Source organism: Phasianus colchicus, chromosome 4 (genome assembly GCF_987193195.1).
Source record: "Phasianus colchicus chromosome 4, bPhaCol1.hap1.1, whole genome shotgun sequence".
Classification (NCBI taxonomy): domain Eukaryota; kingdom Metazoa; phylum Chordata; class Aves; order Galliformes; family Phasianidae; genus Phasianus; species Phasianus colchicus.
In genome coordinates, this window is record NC_143439.1 from 16,752,326 (window position 1) to 16,770,541 (window position 18,216).

General features: G+C 41.1%; 1 protein-coding gene across 6 annotated transcripts in view; it reads right to left on the reverse strand.

The window, feature by feature from the left end:
• The window catches only part of FAM13A (family with sequence similarity 13 member A), a 142,981-nt gene that overhangs the window by 102,243 nt on the left and 22,522 nt on the right, over nt 1–18,216 (reverse strand). For 3 of the 6 annotated variants that reach the window (XM_090138786.1, XM_090138783.1, XM_090138784.1), the window contains exons 1-3: nt 10,007–10,185; nt 7,934–8,123; nt 4,324–4,533 (exon numbers count right to left, since the gene is read on the reverse strand). In XM_090138786.1, the coding sequence (XP_089994912.1) occupies nt 4,324–4,533; nt 7,934–8,123; nt 10,007–10,033 (427 nt within the window). In that variant the 5' untranslated portion in view covers nt 10,034–10,185. Of the gene's footprint in view, nt 1–4,323; nt 4,534–7,933; nt 8,124–10,006; nt 10,186–18,216 lie in introns of those variants that run through there. The other 3 variants (XM_090138785.1, XM_090138782.1, XM_090138787.1) reach the window with 2 other exon arrangements.

An 18,216-nucleotide genomic window follows, 5' to 3' on the forward strand; every position in this document is an offset into this window, starting at 1 on the left:
ATGCTACCACGTCTGCATAGCTTTCAGCTGCCTTACATATTACCAACCAGGAGGGCAGACAGAAAAGCTTGCATCTGTCTCTAGCTATCAACATTCCCCTGGAAGTCAATCTTGGGCACGCAGGCAGCACGCTGGCACAGCACACTGCTAGCTATGCCAGGTTGTTGGAGGAAATCAAAGCCTTTATTTTCTTCCTCCACAACCTACAGAAAGTAGGACTGGAGCCTCTGACAGAGCCTTAGACAAAGCTCTGCGATACAAGAAAAAATATCACATTTGTTGTCATCAGTAGCAGAACTGCAGAAAGTTCTCATCATGAAAATGTTCTCGTCACAATCCAACCTGAAACCCCTTGCTCACAGTCGCTAATGCACTTCAGAGAGCTGCATTTATCCTCCATCACTACACATTGGGAACAGCTGCCCTGTGACTTCTTCTGCAGCTCTGCTGAGCGCTGTCATTGCGTGAGAAAGCTGGTTCTAAGAGATTTCACTGCACAACAAGCATCTTCTGCATGTGGAGAACACAAGATATCACTAGCACTTCCAAACTTGAAAAACAGTGTCAAAATAACAATAAAAGCCAAAGGAAAAGGTTAAGAACATGCAGTTACAGCCTGGAGAACCACAGACAACCAGGGAATCTGATTTGCTGATCAAAGGGCCAGCTCTCGTTTATTCATTTTTATACCCACTGCTCAGGTTGAAGCTTGACCTCTAAAATCCCCTAACACAGCCTTTATTTTGGGTTCTGCCTGCTCATGTAGCTCCAATAGCTCCCGGCTACCAAGCATTTCAGAAAACAACCTCTTGATTCAGGAAAGAGCTCCTCCTTCCCTCCCACCCCTCTCCTTGGAACCTGCAGAGCATTGGCACTACAGAGACCCTTGCCATTCATAGCAAGCTGTGAGGGGAAGAGTATGTGAGACAGAACTCACATCTAGCTGCTGCATACTGTAAAATACAAACTATCTCAAATGGAGCAACACTGAGAGCCCAGAGTAATGAAACAGCATCCAACTTAATTAAACTGAGTGCCAAAGGTAGCTATAAGCCTCCATTTTGCTCCTTGCTAGAGAAAGGAATGCACCAAAAAACAAACCAACAAAAATCACATAAGGGAAAAGCTTTCTGCATGCCAAAAAGGAAAAGTACAACAGCAACCTGTCTTGCTAAAAGCAAGTGACCTGTGAAAGGGGATAAGAGCAGAGCATACAGAGCTGGTTCTGGTATGTACAAATGTCTTAAGAGTCAGTGACTGTGTTGTAAAAGATAAGGAATGGAAAGTCAGAAGGAATAAACAAACTCAAATAGGGATTGCTGTGTAGGAGCCACTGATTACTTCCAATGGACATGCATGAAAGAAATAGCTTTCAGTCACCTAGGGCTCTCACAGATGTGCAAGTACAGCCCATTTTGCTTGGGCAAGCACAGCCCTGCTCTCCAACAAAGTCACAGCCTCTTTGTGATGGATGTTTTTACCCCAGGACTCCCTGCAAGGAGCAGCATTCATATTTGTCAGGCATGCTGGGGGGGCACTCAATATAGAGATGACTATCAGCATGTCCCTGGCCTGCACATACTGCACACATCTCTCATTAACACCATTTGTAGACAGAGGTCCTTCTCAACACCCCATCACTGCCCTTCTCCAAAGGCAGAAAGAGAACATGAGGACACACCAGACTGCCTTTAAGATACACTACGTGATGGCTTCTGGAACTGCATAGTCTTGGAGTTACTCTGAATATTTATATAGACAGCAATGTGTCAGATCTGTGGGCAGCACGCGGGGCTCATTTCGTGCTGTGTTGCACAGGCTTCTGCTAGCATGCCAAATCAGCTGTGTGGACTTCCCAAACAACCCATGGATCAGGTTTCTCTTTTTTGATAAAGTGCAGATCATTTATTCCCTGGCTTGGTAATAAAGACACTATACTCTGCATTAAAAAGGATTACAGCTTCAGGTTAAGATTTGTAATTTTCACTCCAGCTATTTTTAACTGGAGGAAACACTCCCTAACAATTTTTATAGGAAAAAAAGTAATTGTGTATTATTCTCAGGCCAAGCTTTTAGCTGGCTTGAAAGATGCTGATATCAATCCTTGAAAATATTCCAAAGGAATTCTAACGTAATTAGAAAAACACCATTTCCCACACAAACTTCAACATGAGGGAGGACAGAGGCTGCAAGAGAGCTTGTAACTGCTTTCATTGTCACCATACATTTAAGTGGGTCCAGATTCAAAGTTATTTTTTAATAACCTGTAGGCTCAGAAACACCTTGACCCACTTGATTCATAGTTCAAAAAAACAACACTAAGGCCGGCTTGCTGCTGATACCATTTTGCAACAAATACCTTTGCACATACTCAGATAAGTGAATAGATAATTCTTCCAATCCTGCATAGCTGGTTGATCATTTAATAGTAAACACAGATTCACCTACCACTGAAGCTAATCTGAACCCCACCGAAGTCATCGGTGCCTTTCAGAGCAACTCAATTTAAGCAGTATTTTCTAGGGCATGAAAACAAAACCAGACAAAACCCAACAACTCGTTTTTCCTCAGACTTTACCAAAGCCTTCCCCCTTGCCATAACAGCTAACTCTTTTTTTTTTTTTTTTTTTTTTAAATAAAACTTCTGTTTCCTAATCAAAATTATAGTGGGACTATAACCACAAACTGCTATGCAATACGTGCAAACTTGAAGATGCATTACATACATGAAGATGCATTACAGCTGGATGACTTTGAGAGAGCTGGGCTTGTGATTTACACCAGTAACTTCTATTTGAAACAACAAATCTTGGTCTGCTATGTAAGAATATGCATCTCTCATTTCCACAGAAAGCACTGGGCAGATTTTGCATTTCCTGTGGGAAGCAAGAATGGATAAAACTTTCCACTATCAGCGCAGTTCACTAAGTTCATTGATAGTTTCTGGCGCAATAAAGAATCATGACCTCTGTGGGGGACAGGGAAGTAGAAGTAGAAACACACAACTTAAACAAAATTTCCAGTCGGACTGATTTAAGAGAAAGAACATAATTAAATATATTTCCTGAGTCAAATATGGTTAAATCTAAAAGACACTGCTATGCAAGTCTAAAAAAAAAAAAGGGACTTTCTTAAGCAACAGCACCTTCCTACCCAATACTTCCTGAACCCTCTCCTTGGGTCACAGACTTCACTAAATGTTATTTTACAGAGAAAGTTCCACCCCCCACAGCCCGCATATGACCTTATTATAGCTTTAATGACTGCGCTCAGGAAAGACAGAAAGTTCTTCAGTGCACCCTCAATAGTCTGTACAGTCCCAAACAATAAAGGGAGAAAAGACATGGTTGTGTCCTCCCTGCTCCAGGCAACAGCTAAGCTTCATTTCTACTGCAGGCAAAAAAAGTGGGAGAGAGACCCAAGGACAGCAGTGTGAAAACTTCGTGCTGTCTTCCACTGAAGACATTTGTCAGCACATTCTTCCTCCACACACATCATATTGGTCTGTTTTACAGTAAAGAGCATTTCTCCAGCAATACGTACCCACGCACTTTGCAGCTTCTCAGGAAGAGAGTGAGAGGCATCAACTGCCTGCAGCAAAAGAACTTCCACTGACCCAGATGGTCCAGGAACAGACCGCCTAGTCTGCATAGCAGCAGTCTGGACTGCTCAATATAGATAGATTCGTTCAACAAATCATCAGACAGACAGTTGTGCAAGTTACAACTTTCTAAAGCAGGTTATCCTCTTGAAGGGAAAAAAAATTAAAATAACAGAAATCTTCCAGGTTGTATGCCATGAGCGGGATTAAAGGGTAAAGTCCGTTCTAATTGCAAACTGACTTGTGTTTGATGGGCAATTACATCACTTAGTGAGAAGTGGAAATTTAGACACACATGCTTTGGGACTCAGTGGATACTAAGTATGATCAGCAGATGAAGTTGTTAGAACTTTTCAGAGCCCATTAGAAAGAGAAATTGCCAATAATCTCTCTAGCTGAACAGAAGCAATCCATGTCCTAGAGAGACTATTGCAGTTATTGTCTCCAAGCTTCTTCCAACCAACCAACCAATCATTTCAGCTCCTATTTAGCAGATATAATCAGATTAGAAAAGCATAAATAGTTCAGATTTCACCAAACACGGAAGATGACGAGATTCAGAATTTCTATCAGAATGCACTCTGTGAGCAGGTGAGAGCTGGAGTCAAAGGAACTGTGGAACAAAGTATGTAAGTTAAGAAAGAGTACTGCTTATGCTGCCTGTATATAATTCTCCTGCAGAAAAGCACATAGAAGGATGGAGACTTTCACCTCTCACTTACCTTGGTAAAGCTGAATGAGCTTGGATTGTAAGGCAGAGGTGATAATCCCATCTGGCAGCTCTCTCAGAAACAATTTCAAAAGACTGGCTGCTGAGTACACATCGCCATCTTTAACAAGTTCCACCTCTTCTCCACGTTCATATTGCAGACGCAGCTGTTCCACTGTTTTCATGCTTCCATTTACCCTGAAAAGGCCTTCCTGGGTCATACCTGTAATTATATGTTACACATGAGGTTGATCTGAACTAAGATACACCACAGATATGATGAAACAGACATTCAAGTGCGAATAATACAATAACATTAATACAAAGGACAATCAATACAATGAGGATTGAAAAGATACTACTTTCCCCTAGAAACCCTGCTAGTCAAGTAATTGGGTTCAGATAATTAACAACTACTAATGACCTAATCTTTAGGCTTGGGATACTCTATAAAAATCCACAGAACCCAATGGCATTGCTGTAACCTATAAGATACGAAGGCTGTTCCAGCAGTAATGCCTCCTATTTTACTCTGTGTAAAATACTCCTATTTTACTCAACTGTGTTGGCCCACAGTGTCAAGAGACAGATGTTGGTAGAAGAGGCATCAGTGGCTGAACCTTCCCACCAATATCCCCATTACATTTTGTTGCTGTGTGACAGCTGGCAGCAGAGGGGCAGTCTGACAAAATGGTATCTGACATGGAAATGCATATGAAGCAAAAGTGCATAACTAAATTCCTCCATGCAGAAAAAATGGCACCCACTGACATTCATTAATGCTTTTTGAACATTTATGGAGCCTAAACAGTGGATGTGAGCACAGTGAGGCAGTGGGTGGTGTGCTTCAGCAGTGGCCACAGTGATAGTGGGTCAGCTCTGCTGGTGCAGATTTTTTACTTGTGTAGTATGCTGGCTCTTGTTAATTGCTGGTGAAAAAGCATAGCTATTGGTTGTGACTCTGTTGAGAAATGGTGTTTCATGGTTGAGAATTTGCTCTATCAAACAGTATTACTGTGCTCTTTGCCTCTGTTGTAGTTTCCAAGGAAATATACAGGAGGCATTCCATTCAGAGTGACTTATGTACTTCATACCAAGCAGAAACCAATTGAGATGGCTGAATTTTGCATCAGTACACTTCTGCTGAAAAGGAATCAGACTCGACCAAACAGCTGTGTTATTTCAACTTTGCAAGTAGCCCTTTAGCTTTAGTGACTCTGCCAAGGCATGACACTACTCACACGAGTATTTCCAGCTTTGCTTTTTAGGGCAGCCTTACCTGTGATCATCATGAAGCAAAAACAGCTGAATACATGCTGCTTGCAGCAGTAACTCTATAATAATCACTGCAAATTCATTTTAGAAGAAAATCTCTGAAAGCAAGCGTGTATTTTTAATTGCATGAAGCCTAAAGATTTCACAATGAAAAATAAAAGTATCCATCACTTCAGGCCAGACAACCCACACCCAGTGAAGGTTTCCACAGAGAAAGCCAGATGAATCATACTGTATCACTTTCTAGGCAGATGCTGAGAGTCAAACAAGGAAAACAAGTGCCTAAAGTTGAACTGAGGAAAAATTCATTTTTTGCTAAAACACTTTCATCATAAAACAGGAAGTGTTTTCCGCTTTCTTCTGATCCTCGGCAGTGTGCATAGGCCTGCTTATTCTTCTTTAGAAGCAGAACACTAAGAGGATCAAAATATACGATGTATGGTTTTCCTTAGTTCAGAAGTGGTCATTACTAAGCAGGAGTCTGACAGAACATTTCCAGTCCAAGAAGTCAATACTGATACAGCAGAGTTTGTAGAAAGAAGTAATGCCTTTAATCGGACCAAGAAACAAACTGATCTAGTAAGAAAAAAATGGAAACATTTAAATACTGAAGCATTTTACTCGACTAATGTAAGATACCGCTTACAGACCCTGTATTCCTGCAGCTACAAGAAAACACATACAAAATGCTATACTGCCATCTGGGGGGCGACAGAAAACACCACATCTCAGTCACTCATTCCTGCAGCACAGATCGAACAAGCAGAGCAGAGCGGCCATGCAGATAAAACTTCCTATGAAAATAAAGAGAGGCTAGAACCTACTGGGAACAGTAATCAGATATTTCCAAATTCAGCATAGGAAAACTTGGCTTCACCTACAAATTTGAAAATTAGTAGCTTACCACAAACTTAGTTGAGGAATGCAGCTACCTAAAAGTTGGCTCAGTTTTTTCAAACGGGTAAAATCTGTTGCCCATGAACAAGGAGACTCTGAAATGGCCTGACTTTAAAAAGTCCTACAATGTCTCTGCATCTGTGCAGAACAGGAGACAATGCTGAACAAACAGCAAACATGGTTCACAGAACACTGTCCTTGCAAATAGTTTGAGTTCATATGTAGGGCTCTGTTAAAAACATTATCATGGTTAACTTCCCCGTTAATTCACAAAACAAACTGTAGGCAAGCACAGAACACTCCTTTCAAAATATTCCCAAGAGGGCATCTCTGACATCCTTCTCAAGAAAGAGAGTGGATTATATGTTTATCAAGGCTGGATAATCACCTCGGCATTTAGAAGCCCAGCTAATTTTGCTGCAGATAGAAGATCTGGCTTGTTTTGTTCATATTTGGAAAATGCTTGAGTGGGATGCAATCTTTTTATGGAACACAGAGTACAGCCCACAGCTTGCAATCAAGAGGGTTCGTCAACTTCTGGTTTTGATTAAAGCTAAGTGACTGAAGGCATTTTCCCCTCCTCGCTCTTTCACTGTTCTAGCAGATTGCTTTAAAGCAAGTTGAAATAGATCAAGCAAGGTACTGCTATGGAATAAAGGTACGATTATGTTTCAAATTTTCATTTAATCTAAGGTAACTTTCAAGCTGTGTTTGCATCTAACAGCTTCCATGAGTCCATCAAGATAAAAACACAGTATCTTAAAACTCTGTAATGGGATTATCATTACACAGCTAAATGAGCAGCTAGAACAGAGAACTGATGGTAAAAACTGATGTAGCTTCTTACAAGATGAAGTTACCTCCACAAAATCTTTTCCAACGCTGAATACCTGCACAAGATACATCTGTGCACCAATGCTATTCTAGTTTTCTGCAAAGAGATTAATTTCCTTAATGGAGACTAAAATTTCATTAAATGAATGCAAAGAAAAGCTGAGAATTGGATATCTAACTCCCTGAGGAGATAAATAATAACTGAAATCTAACTGAAAATCTGTGAGAATATGTATTCAACAATGTACTCTCATGGGTGTGTACGTGCACATGAATATAACTATAGATACTTACATCTTCTCACTACCACAAAGTGAGAGAAGTCATCTGTTTTGCAACTAGAAAATTACACAAAGCTTCAAAATGAAATACATTCAACTGATAAAACCGAAAGCTTATCAATGAGCATGTGCTGCTCCATAATGCTGTAGTTTATAAATGTCCTATTAATTAGCATACTGAGCAGAAGGAAAAAAAAAAGAAGCAACAATAATGTTCTCTGCAAGTGGTTAGCACCAACACCTTATTCCTCCTCTGTATCACAAAAAAAGCTTCTCCTTTTGGAGATCTTCACGGTAAAACATGTTACTATGCAAAAGTGATTTCCTTCAGCTTACCATGCTGGGTCAGGTACTCAACTATATTCCACACAACTATTGGAATGCCATTCTTGCTCAGTCCCTGCTGCTGGAGCTCCAGAAGACTCACACCAAACACCTTTGGACGGGTTGCATCCTTCTGCTTGTTCAGTGGAAGTGAGGCTATCTTTTTCATGTCTTCCTTCAATCTCACAGCTGACTTGCTTTGCTTAAAGAGGCATAGGAAAAAGAAGCATTAATCACATTTGCTACAAAATGTTGCACAGTTGCAACATGACTGCATCAATCAAAACTGGCTTTTATGCTCCAGAATAAGTTTTTGGTCTTACTTTCTTTTAACTGACAGGAAAATCCCTGTAAAGTGGGAAACAACAATAACAAAAAAACTACTGAAGACAAGAGTAACTAACACAAAGAGCAGTAGTAGTCTGTAGTTAAGATAAGGGAGAAAGGCACACTTACATGGAAGTATGTTACTAGAATAACAAGGAACTGGGACTCACAAGAGACTGCTTTTGTAACTCACACAGTTCACGTTGGTTATAAAAGCAACAGGACAAACACACACATAAAAAATCCCAGTACACTACAACCAGTTTGGGATGTCTCCAGGACACCTGTCAGTCTCTGAGCATACTCAGGTTCACTGTATCTTTCTTCCAAATGGTGTTTCCTAAAGATTCGTTTTGGCCACTGTCAGAGATGTGAGAAGGACCCTTATGGAAGATTTTATGACGTTCAGTATCTGATAAGTCTGAAATCTAATTACAGAGATTTCAAGGTTAGAAAAGAACTAGGTAATCCAATCACATGTAATATTAGGGGAAAATGTCAGATCACAATAAAGCCTTAACTTCATACATCCCACAGTTTCTTCTGAAGGCATGACATACATCTGGAAGACATTCTCACAAGTTTTGAGTTGCAGTGGCAGAGAGAACATGAGAACACATCAAGTCCCGAGGGAACAACATAATTCAGGACTGCTTTCGCAACACAGAAATCTAAATATGCATACAGTGCTACGGTTTGGAAAGACCTCCCAAGAGCAGCAGCAAAGCCCACCACAGGTACCACCTCTGTATACACCTAAGCATCATTTCACTAATGCAGACAAGCAGAAATCCTCATGTTTATGGCATCACACTGCTGGAACTGTAGGTCACTGATACCATAGAGTCCAGTCTCTTTGTTTAAGAAGGCTGCCACAAGCCTGACACTTAAAATCAGTTTCTTCCTACAGTGTCTTATTAATGAAGAGGTAGTAGAAGCCTTACTGAAATTTACAGCATTCTCTGTACATATCACAAAGAACTGGTCGGATTCTGGTCTTGGCACTTGACCAGGTAGAGGCACGCTGCTTCTTTGAAAAACAAGTGCTTGAAAGCTCTGAAAGCCGTACACTGACTGTAATGAAACCTAATGTCTGCATCAGGGCTGCCCCTGAGCCTGTCCTACAGCTCTAACACAAACTCATTGCTCACTGCTTGCTGTCTGCTGTGCCTTTCCCACTGAACACGGATAGGGTGTTCTCAGGCCCCAGGTACCCATCTTATCTTTGTGAAACGTGTCACTAACATAAATGTCGTGAATCCATGTCATTATTTGCCAAACAGCTCTACAACAAATAAACAAAGCCAGCATTCCTGCGAGCGCCTCGTTAATCCTCGCAGCAAGCAGCACGTGCGCGACTGAAGGTTGAAACGACTCGTTAAAACATCGCTTTTCACCGATTTCTTTATAAAATAGATGCTTCCAAGGAAGATTAAAGGGACAACGCACGGCTTGCACTTCCAAAGTTTGAGTTAACTGCACGACACAGCGGCGGGAGGGCTGCCCTGCAGGGCAGGAACGCGCACACAGGCCCCGGGTATGGGCTGTGCAAGTGCAAAAACAAAAATAAAAAAAGCCCGGAGCGGCCTTTATCCATCTTTGCTTTCCTTAAACAGCGCCTCGGAGAGACGCGGGAGCCGAGCGCCGGGGACGAGGCGCTGCAGGCAGGGCCCAGGCCGCCCTCTCCCTTCCCGTCTCCACGCGGACCCGCCGCCGCTTCCCTCCCGCCGCAGCCCGGCCGCTCCCCGCCCTACTCACGCGGATGGCCAGCGCCCCGGCCCCCATGCTGGCCGCCAGCCGGGCCGGCTCCCGCCGCCCTGCCCTGCCCAGACCTCCGCGCCCGCCTCCTCTGCGCCGCACCCCCGCAAAAAGGGGTGGAAAAACCCCACGGTGCCTGAGCCTGCCGGCGGTCACGTCACACGCGGAGCCCACATGCCAGCGGCAGAAAGAACTCATTCCCCTGGCATCCCGCTCCCTCCCACCTCAGCTGGAAGCGCGGTCGGGGCCAGAAATTTAAAGTACGCTTCAGAATAGCGCTGTGGAGTTGTGGTATTTCAAACGTTTGACCCTTATCGTCAAAGAAAAGCACTTAGGTGCGTGCTTACTTGTCTCCTTTCAGATGCAAGCGTTACCATCTGAGGAGGAAGCCTGCCTGTCAGAAATACTTTATCTGTGCAGGACAAAAGAACATCTGTCCAGCTAGAGAAAAGGGCAGACGAACATTTTCCTGGAGGAAAGATGGGAAGAAACTGAGCCGTGCAGCAGATGGAAAATGTTACCTGCTGATCTGAATTTTCATTTATAATCCATTTCTACTAGGTATTGTGATGAGAATTTCCTTCATAATCGGTTTCTCTTTTCCCATCTAAGCGCAGTTAAACAAGTCTAACCCAAAATGATTACTTTCCAACTTTGTACAGCTAGACTTTGGCCTCAGCGTTTTCTCAGTTTCCTTTTAAGTACACTGTGGGACTCAGAGTTGATGTAACATCCTCCTCTATCCCCCTTTGTATTGTAAGCCACTAACATGCTTTTCACATAAATCACACAGAGCTGTCTTCTTAGTCCTAATCACAGCTCCACAGTAAAACCCAATTACACGCTTCAAACTGTAATCTGGACAAGTGAATGATGAGAAACTGATAATCTCTGGAGACTTTTGGGGTGAAGAGTTCAGATGCGAATCCATATTGAATAGCAGCCACGGCGTTAAGGCTTTTATAAATGCATTTTCAGAAACAGCATGTAGATTCTTATCCTTTGTAACAGAGAACCAGAAAACAAGCAGCAGCAGCAGAGCTGCTGTTTTTTTCCAGCACAGCTGAAGCAAGCTGTTTACTGAAGTTGGGAAATTTCACCCTTCTGTTCAGTCACTTGGAACACCCAGGGATATACGTATTTTCTCTGAGTTAATAAAAAAACCTCTGAATAAAGAAACATCTTAAGAGTGCTGAAGTGCTTCTTCCTACAGAAGAATGGAAAATAGTGAAACTTCCTCACTGCCTTTATCTCATCCTAATTTTTCCTAATCAGCACCACGCCAGGCCAGTTTTCCCCTGTGAAGGGCAGACTAAGATTGAGCTGAACTTTTCCTCATCCCCAGCTTAGAAGTGAGTGGATTTCCTTCTGCACCTTTTCTCCTTCCCACAGAGACATTGCTTCAGTGCATTATGATCTTTCCCCTCTCACTTTGGTGAACCACTGCACTTCAGAATGACAGAGTTTGAATGATATTAGAATGTGGAATATATTTGTCCTTCTGGCACCACAGAAAGCAGCTAAGATGTACTGTGGGGGCTGACTACAGGTTGCACCCTACTTAGGAAGCCTTTACCAAAAACCTTTAGAAAACAAAAGAAAATGAAAAGAATCAGAAGCAGTCTTGCCTATGACAGGGAAAACAACAACAACAACAACAAAAACCCAATCCAAAATCCAACAACAGAAAGTCCTTTTGTATATAAACCTCATTATGCTTCTTTTGTGTTCCCTGGAAAAGATGTTACACCAAATCACCACATCAGTCACACACATAAGCAGAAACAAGAAGTTCCACGTGATAATTTTGTGTTTTTGCTGTTAGAGAAAACACTGCTTTTTGCCACCCTCGGTGTCTCTTTTGTAGCTCTGGGGAATTCTGTGCTGCATGGAAAAATATTTATGAAACTTGTCATAAATACATCAGTTCAGATCAAATACCTTGTGAAAGACAGATGAAAAGTCTATGAGATCCGTAAGTTGAGACTCACTAGCTTTTATGACACGCCATGCCTACCCACCTTTAGTCATGCAGTTGTTTCCTATAGTTGGCTTTTTAAAGTACCTATATTTTAAGTGGGCCAGCAGAATATTTTATCTAGCCAAGATATACACCCACATTAGATACTCTCTAATTCCACATAACAGCTAAAAGCTAATATTAAGATGAGAACAGGCTAATAAAATCAAGCAGTGAGTCAAGCAAAGAAAAAAGTTTTTTTTTTTTCTTTTTCTCTTACATTTGTTTACAAATAAGACATTTGACCTCAGCTGTTAAAACAGCATTCCTAGAGGGAAAGAACAGCTAGGGTTCTGTTAGAAGTTCTAAGTAACTTCACACCACTTCTGTGAATAATCCCATTATCTCTGCAATGCAATATGTTTCTTTAACCTGTTACTCATCATTTCCACTGTGACATCAGAATTCAGCACTTATTTCACAACAGCTCACAAAACAAGCAGGCTGCTGTGAAATAGATGCCTGCTGCCATCTCTGCAATCCTTGGGCATAACTCTGTTCTCTCCCAAGCAGCTGGCCCAAGTAGCCCACTGTGAGATACTTGTGACCTGGCTACATACAAGAAGGCCAATCCAACTAAATGCGCTTTGGACTTCAGCATGTGGTCTGAGATATGCCCCTTCCACTCCAGTTCATGCAAAACTCCTTTTCAGATACTCAAAGGTGATAGAGGTGTATCTGTGATGGTTTAGCCAAGGCTGTACATAGAGGTGTAGTAGTGCATAATGGGGGCATACCATTCAATTCAATTGAGATACCTCTTCAAATTACTAAAGCATTACTGAAATGGTCTGGCTCAATAAACTTCTAAGCCTAACTAAGTGAAGACAAATAGCTATCACATAGCTGAGTATAAAATTAATGCGTACTTAAGAAGCAGGCTTGCAAGCCTACTTAGTCAATGAGATGGAGACAGTCATACTAGTTATAAAATTATTAAAAATATTATGAGGCTTCTTTGGGCTTACCTAATTATAAAATTAAGCACGGTAGTGCAAAACTGCTTGGCATCTGAGGATTTGGTCATGTAAGTAGTTTTGCTGCACAAAGAAACAGCATCATTGCAGAACAGTGTCATAAATGAGGCTACTTCCCAGGGAAAGGTGGAGTTGGAGAACAGCAGCAGTTGTGCTGCTGCTACCATACTCACCCTGTGCTGGTAAGACATTAACGACCTAACAGCGTCATGCCCCTCCCCAAACCGAAACTGTATCACAGCAACTCACTTTTGCCCAGGCGAATCACTAGGCCTCTTTGAAGTGATACTAAAATCAAGGTGGTTGCTAAATGTCTGTGGGAGACCAAAAGCATGAAACATATTACACAATTCCTGTCCAAATGCAGTGCTGCCCAGCAGCCTAACTGCTCCTCAGCATTTTACTCTTAAGCAATAGCCACAAGGGAAAAAAAACCAAAATCACTCAGGCAGGACCCCAAGCTAAAACCTGCCAGAGCACACGCGGACAGCCTATGATAGAATCATAGAATGGTTTAATTGGAAGGGACCTTAAAGATAATCTAGTTCCAACCCCCCTGCTATTGGCAGGGACACCCAACTCCCACTAGACCAGATTCCTCAAAGTCCCAGGCTTTGACTGCCTCCAAGGAGGAGGCATCCACAACCTTGCTGGTCAACCAGTGTCTCACCATCCTCACAGTAAAGAATTTCTTCTTTCAAGAACATCCAATAGAGAATTTATTTAAAGAACATCTAGTCTGATTCTACCATCTTTCAGTTTGAAACCATTTTCCCTTGTTCTGTCACTATGTGCCCTTATAAAAAGTCCCTCTCCAGCTTTTCTATGACTGCCCTGAGGTCCACGCTGGGTTCACATGCCATCCTGAGGGATAGCTGAAGGTCAGATACTGAACTGGCCCATAATTCTGTTCATTGCCCCCTTTCTCCTCCAGCTACTCATTTCATGGCAGTGCATTGCATTGGCCTGTGTTAAAAACAAACACCCACAGGGGCTGAAGAAGCTGCCATTGCTTGGGCAGGGCTTGTGGGCCGTCAGGGCCCTGCGGCCTGTTTGCCCACGTGCTGTCTGGGCTGCCAGTGCTGTGGTACAGAAGAAAAAAAGTCTACAAGCAGCCAAGGAAAATGCTGTTTTCCTTCCAGTTTGATCAGCATTCTGTCTGTCTTTGCTGGTTCAACAATAGCAACTGCTCTTTAAAGACAATAGGGAAAAACACAAAATTTCAATTGGGAATTGAAACAAGGATTTCCCTTGGGTGTTGCTCTTGTGAACAAATTAAATATCTTAGTTATCTAAAACTAATTTTTTGTTGTTGTTTGTTTCTTGCTTTTGTAAATATATTTCTACCTTGTGCTTTTGTGTGAAAATCTGAAACTTGCTGACTTTCTCTTCATAATAAATTACCGAATAAATTCAAACACCATTACTTCTGTGTATGGAGAGGTTTCCTTCCCTACAAGAATGAATGTTCATGGTTCTTGCCTTCTCAGAGCCCACATATTACTGCTGTTATTTGGAGTGTGCATACTACCAAGATATATTCATTCATAAGTAATAACTGGTAGTCTTCTCTTCACTGTAAGTCCATTATGTTGTCTAAATTGAGAAACACAAAATTCCACTGGGTAGCACATAGTGAGCAAAAAATGAAAAATGGGATATTTGAGAGCTCTAGGGCAGGGCTCTGTTTTGTGTCTCTTTTCCAATGTAAATCTCAGAAAAATGTCAAGATTAATTTTGTATGTCTTCACAAGACCTTGCCCATTTGAGATAGGGGAGGATGTATGGAGGAGAAATCCAATATTAAAGTTATAATTGTAAAGCAGAAAAACCTGGAAGCCTTCACCTTGAAGCATGATTTGAAGCTTAGTCAAGCCTGAATAATGTTGTTCTGCAGGTTGGTAGTTTCTTGTTATCTATGTTATTCCACTTTATTTGTACAAAATTTCCTTTAAGGTTAATATCTGTTGGAGGTAGACATTACTACATGTGACTTATCTGAATGCAAAATACACTGAAAAATGGATAGCTCATCAGATAAATGGTACTATGAAAGAAAACACAAATCCACTTACTGGTGATAAACATAAATGAGATTTGTAAATATTTTTTTCTTGACTTTAGGTAAACTATGAAGAATGCTGAATATAGATATTTTGATATAGTATTTGTTTTGGGGAAGATTTTGTTAAGGTTTATAACTTCTGACATTTGAAGGGTCTTTTCCTTCAAGGGAAAAGGGAGGAGTGAGCAAATGACTCTGTGGTACCAAACCACCTTCCATGTTAAACCACAACACTCTCTCTCTTTCTTCTTTCCTTCTGTCCCAGATAACAATAAACATGACTTTATCAAAAGTGATTTATCTCAGTAGAGCTCTCACTGATATTAGTACAACCTGGGACTGACCTGTGAGTAATTAGATTTGTTAACGAAGATATCAGTGGTCGGTGATGGGAGGATGTATCACCACTTAATAAGGATGATCCAAGATGGAATTGTATCAATCTGTTGTATAAGTGGTGATAAGACCTAAGAAAATGCTGGACAAATGGAAAGTATAGCAAATGCTTGCCTTTAGCTCAGAACGAATGGGAGAATTTGTAACAGTGACATACATAAAATAAACATGTACACTATATAATGTTTTCTACCGAAAGCTTTCAGGGGCTGCTCATAACCCTATAATGAAATGTAGCTTATTACTTATTTCAGCCAAGCTGGCAACCGCATTCAGCTAATCATCAGATCTGCAGGGTAACTGCAGATGGCCAGTTGTGTTTTAGCCTGGATTTCTTCTGTTGGCTGCATGGGACAGAACACTTGTGACTCTTTAAATAGAAAACGAGCAATAAAGCAGCTCTTATAGCTTCAGAACTGCTTTCTGTTATTGTAAGGAGTATACTAATCTCAGTAACAGAAAATCGCATATGTGTTTTTAGAGAGAGGATTATTTCTCACTATTGCTACAGTGGCTTATAATTTGACATCAAACTGAAATGAGATCAGATGGATTATGGTTAAATACATCATGGAGATGTTTTAATTCCAACATAGATAACAAATGGATTTGTTTTAGCTACAGTCATCCCTAAATAATAGCAAAGCAGGCTACCAGTTATTACTTATGAATGAATATATCTTGGCAGTATGCACACTCCAAATAACAGCAATGGTACATGGCCCCTGAGAAGGCAAGAACCATGGACATTCATTCTCGTAGGAAAAGAAACCTTTCCATACACAGGAGTTATGATATTTGAATTTATTGGGTAATTTATTATCTGCAGAGAACTGAAAGCATTTTTCCACTCATTTTAAACATATACTTAATAAATGAAAAAGAGAAATGAAATAGCAAAAAACCTCTCTGAGCTAGTTGATGCAATTTTAAGGAATCTCCTGCCTCATTTGTAGTGAAGAAACAAAACCATATGAAAAGATGGATCTTTGTGTCCTCTTACAAGCCACAAACTAAAATATATGCAAAGCAATTCAGTTGTGAGCTGCTGGAAATGACTGAATGTTTGCAGGGCTTCACTAATTTTTCAGAAACTTCAGCTGCATTGCTCAAAGCTCTGGGTAAATAACACCAGGATGCATCACATGCACCAGCCTCAAGCATGTGACAGGGCCTGCGTGTCTGTGTGATCTCTACAATGCAGCTCATCAGTTGATCACAGGATCTCGTCTGAGCTTATTTGCTTTGATGGTACTTGAATCATATCAGAAACCTGCTCCTTCCTCTTGACCTTCTGCAGCTGAAGCACTCCTGGGGAAGTAACCACAATAACTAGATTTTCATCAAAGAGCCGTACAATACCTCAGCTATGCCACCTCCATGGAAAGAATAAGTGCAGACGCAAAAGAAGGATACACTGCAATGAAATGAGCTGTGAATAATCTTTTTTTTTTTTTTTTTTTTTTTTAAGGAGTTTCCCAAATTTATACAGGTGGTTTTCCAAGAACTTTCAGAAGTAGTACCTGTTAATCTAATTAATGTAGAAAAATATTTTCAGTTAGGCAAAAGAAGTGTGATCTGTTCTTGGTCAACAAAATGATGATAGTACTGACATCTGTTCTGATCTCCCTGAAAAAAAAAAAAAAAAGAGAACACGAAGCTGGATATACCCAACTACATAAATAGAACTGTTCGTTCACAAAAGTAGGTGTTCCAGAACTCAGCTGTACACAGCATAGTTCCTTAATATCCTTGGTTATATTACAGCAGGGGAAATTTCTAGGCATTCTATCTGTCCTCTTTAGATGAGCTACCAGGCAGCATGAGCAAATCCAGCTCTAAAACAGGCGTAAGTGTTTCAGCATTCCTGTCAAGGCAACTTTTTCATGCTTTCCATTTCCAACTGCAGCACTGAGCATGCCTACACCTACGCAATGACAGGGAAGGAATTTTCAGATCACAAGAGCTCTATAAAAACAAAAACCTTGAAGAAACAATGCCAAATTCACTATTTTTACTTCAATTATCTTCACCCTGGTGATTTGTCCATTTTCAGGATAAGGCAAAGTTGATATTCTTTGTGGAAGAACAAGATAATCAGAAGGAAATTAGATGAGAGTGATGCAAATTTGAAACTCCACTGTCTTGTTAACAGTGTTTTGAGTAGAACTGCTACCCCTCAGCAGGTTCCAAGATTAATTCACCATCAAAAAACAATAAAAAATACCATGTCTTTGTCTAAAATTTCTAACAGAGGCAGTACTTTTATCTTGGCCAGAGAGTTCATGGAGATAGTGTATTCATTGCATGCCTTACATCACAGCAGTAGTTCACACCACAGATTCACACAGAATCACAGAGTTGCAGAGATTGGAAAGGATTCCAAGAGATCATCAACTCCAGTGCTTCTGCTAAAGCAGTTTCCTTACAGCTAGTCACACAGATAGGCGTCCAGATGGGTCTTCAGTATCTCCATAGAAGGAGACTTCAGAACCTCTCCGGGCAACCTGTTCCAGTTCTCTGTCACTCTTACCATAAAGATGTTCTTCTGCATGTTTGTGTAAAACACCTTATGTACAAGTTTTAGGCCATTGCTCCTTGTGCTATCATTACACACCACTAAGAAGAGCCTGGCCTCATCAATTTGCCTCCGACCTCTCTTTAGATATTACTAACATTAACTGGATTCCCCCAAGTCTTCTTTTCCCCAGGCTGAACAGACCAGGTTACTTAAGTGCAAAATCTTGCACCT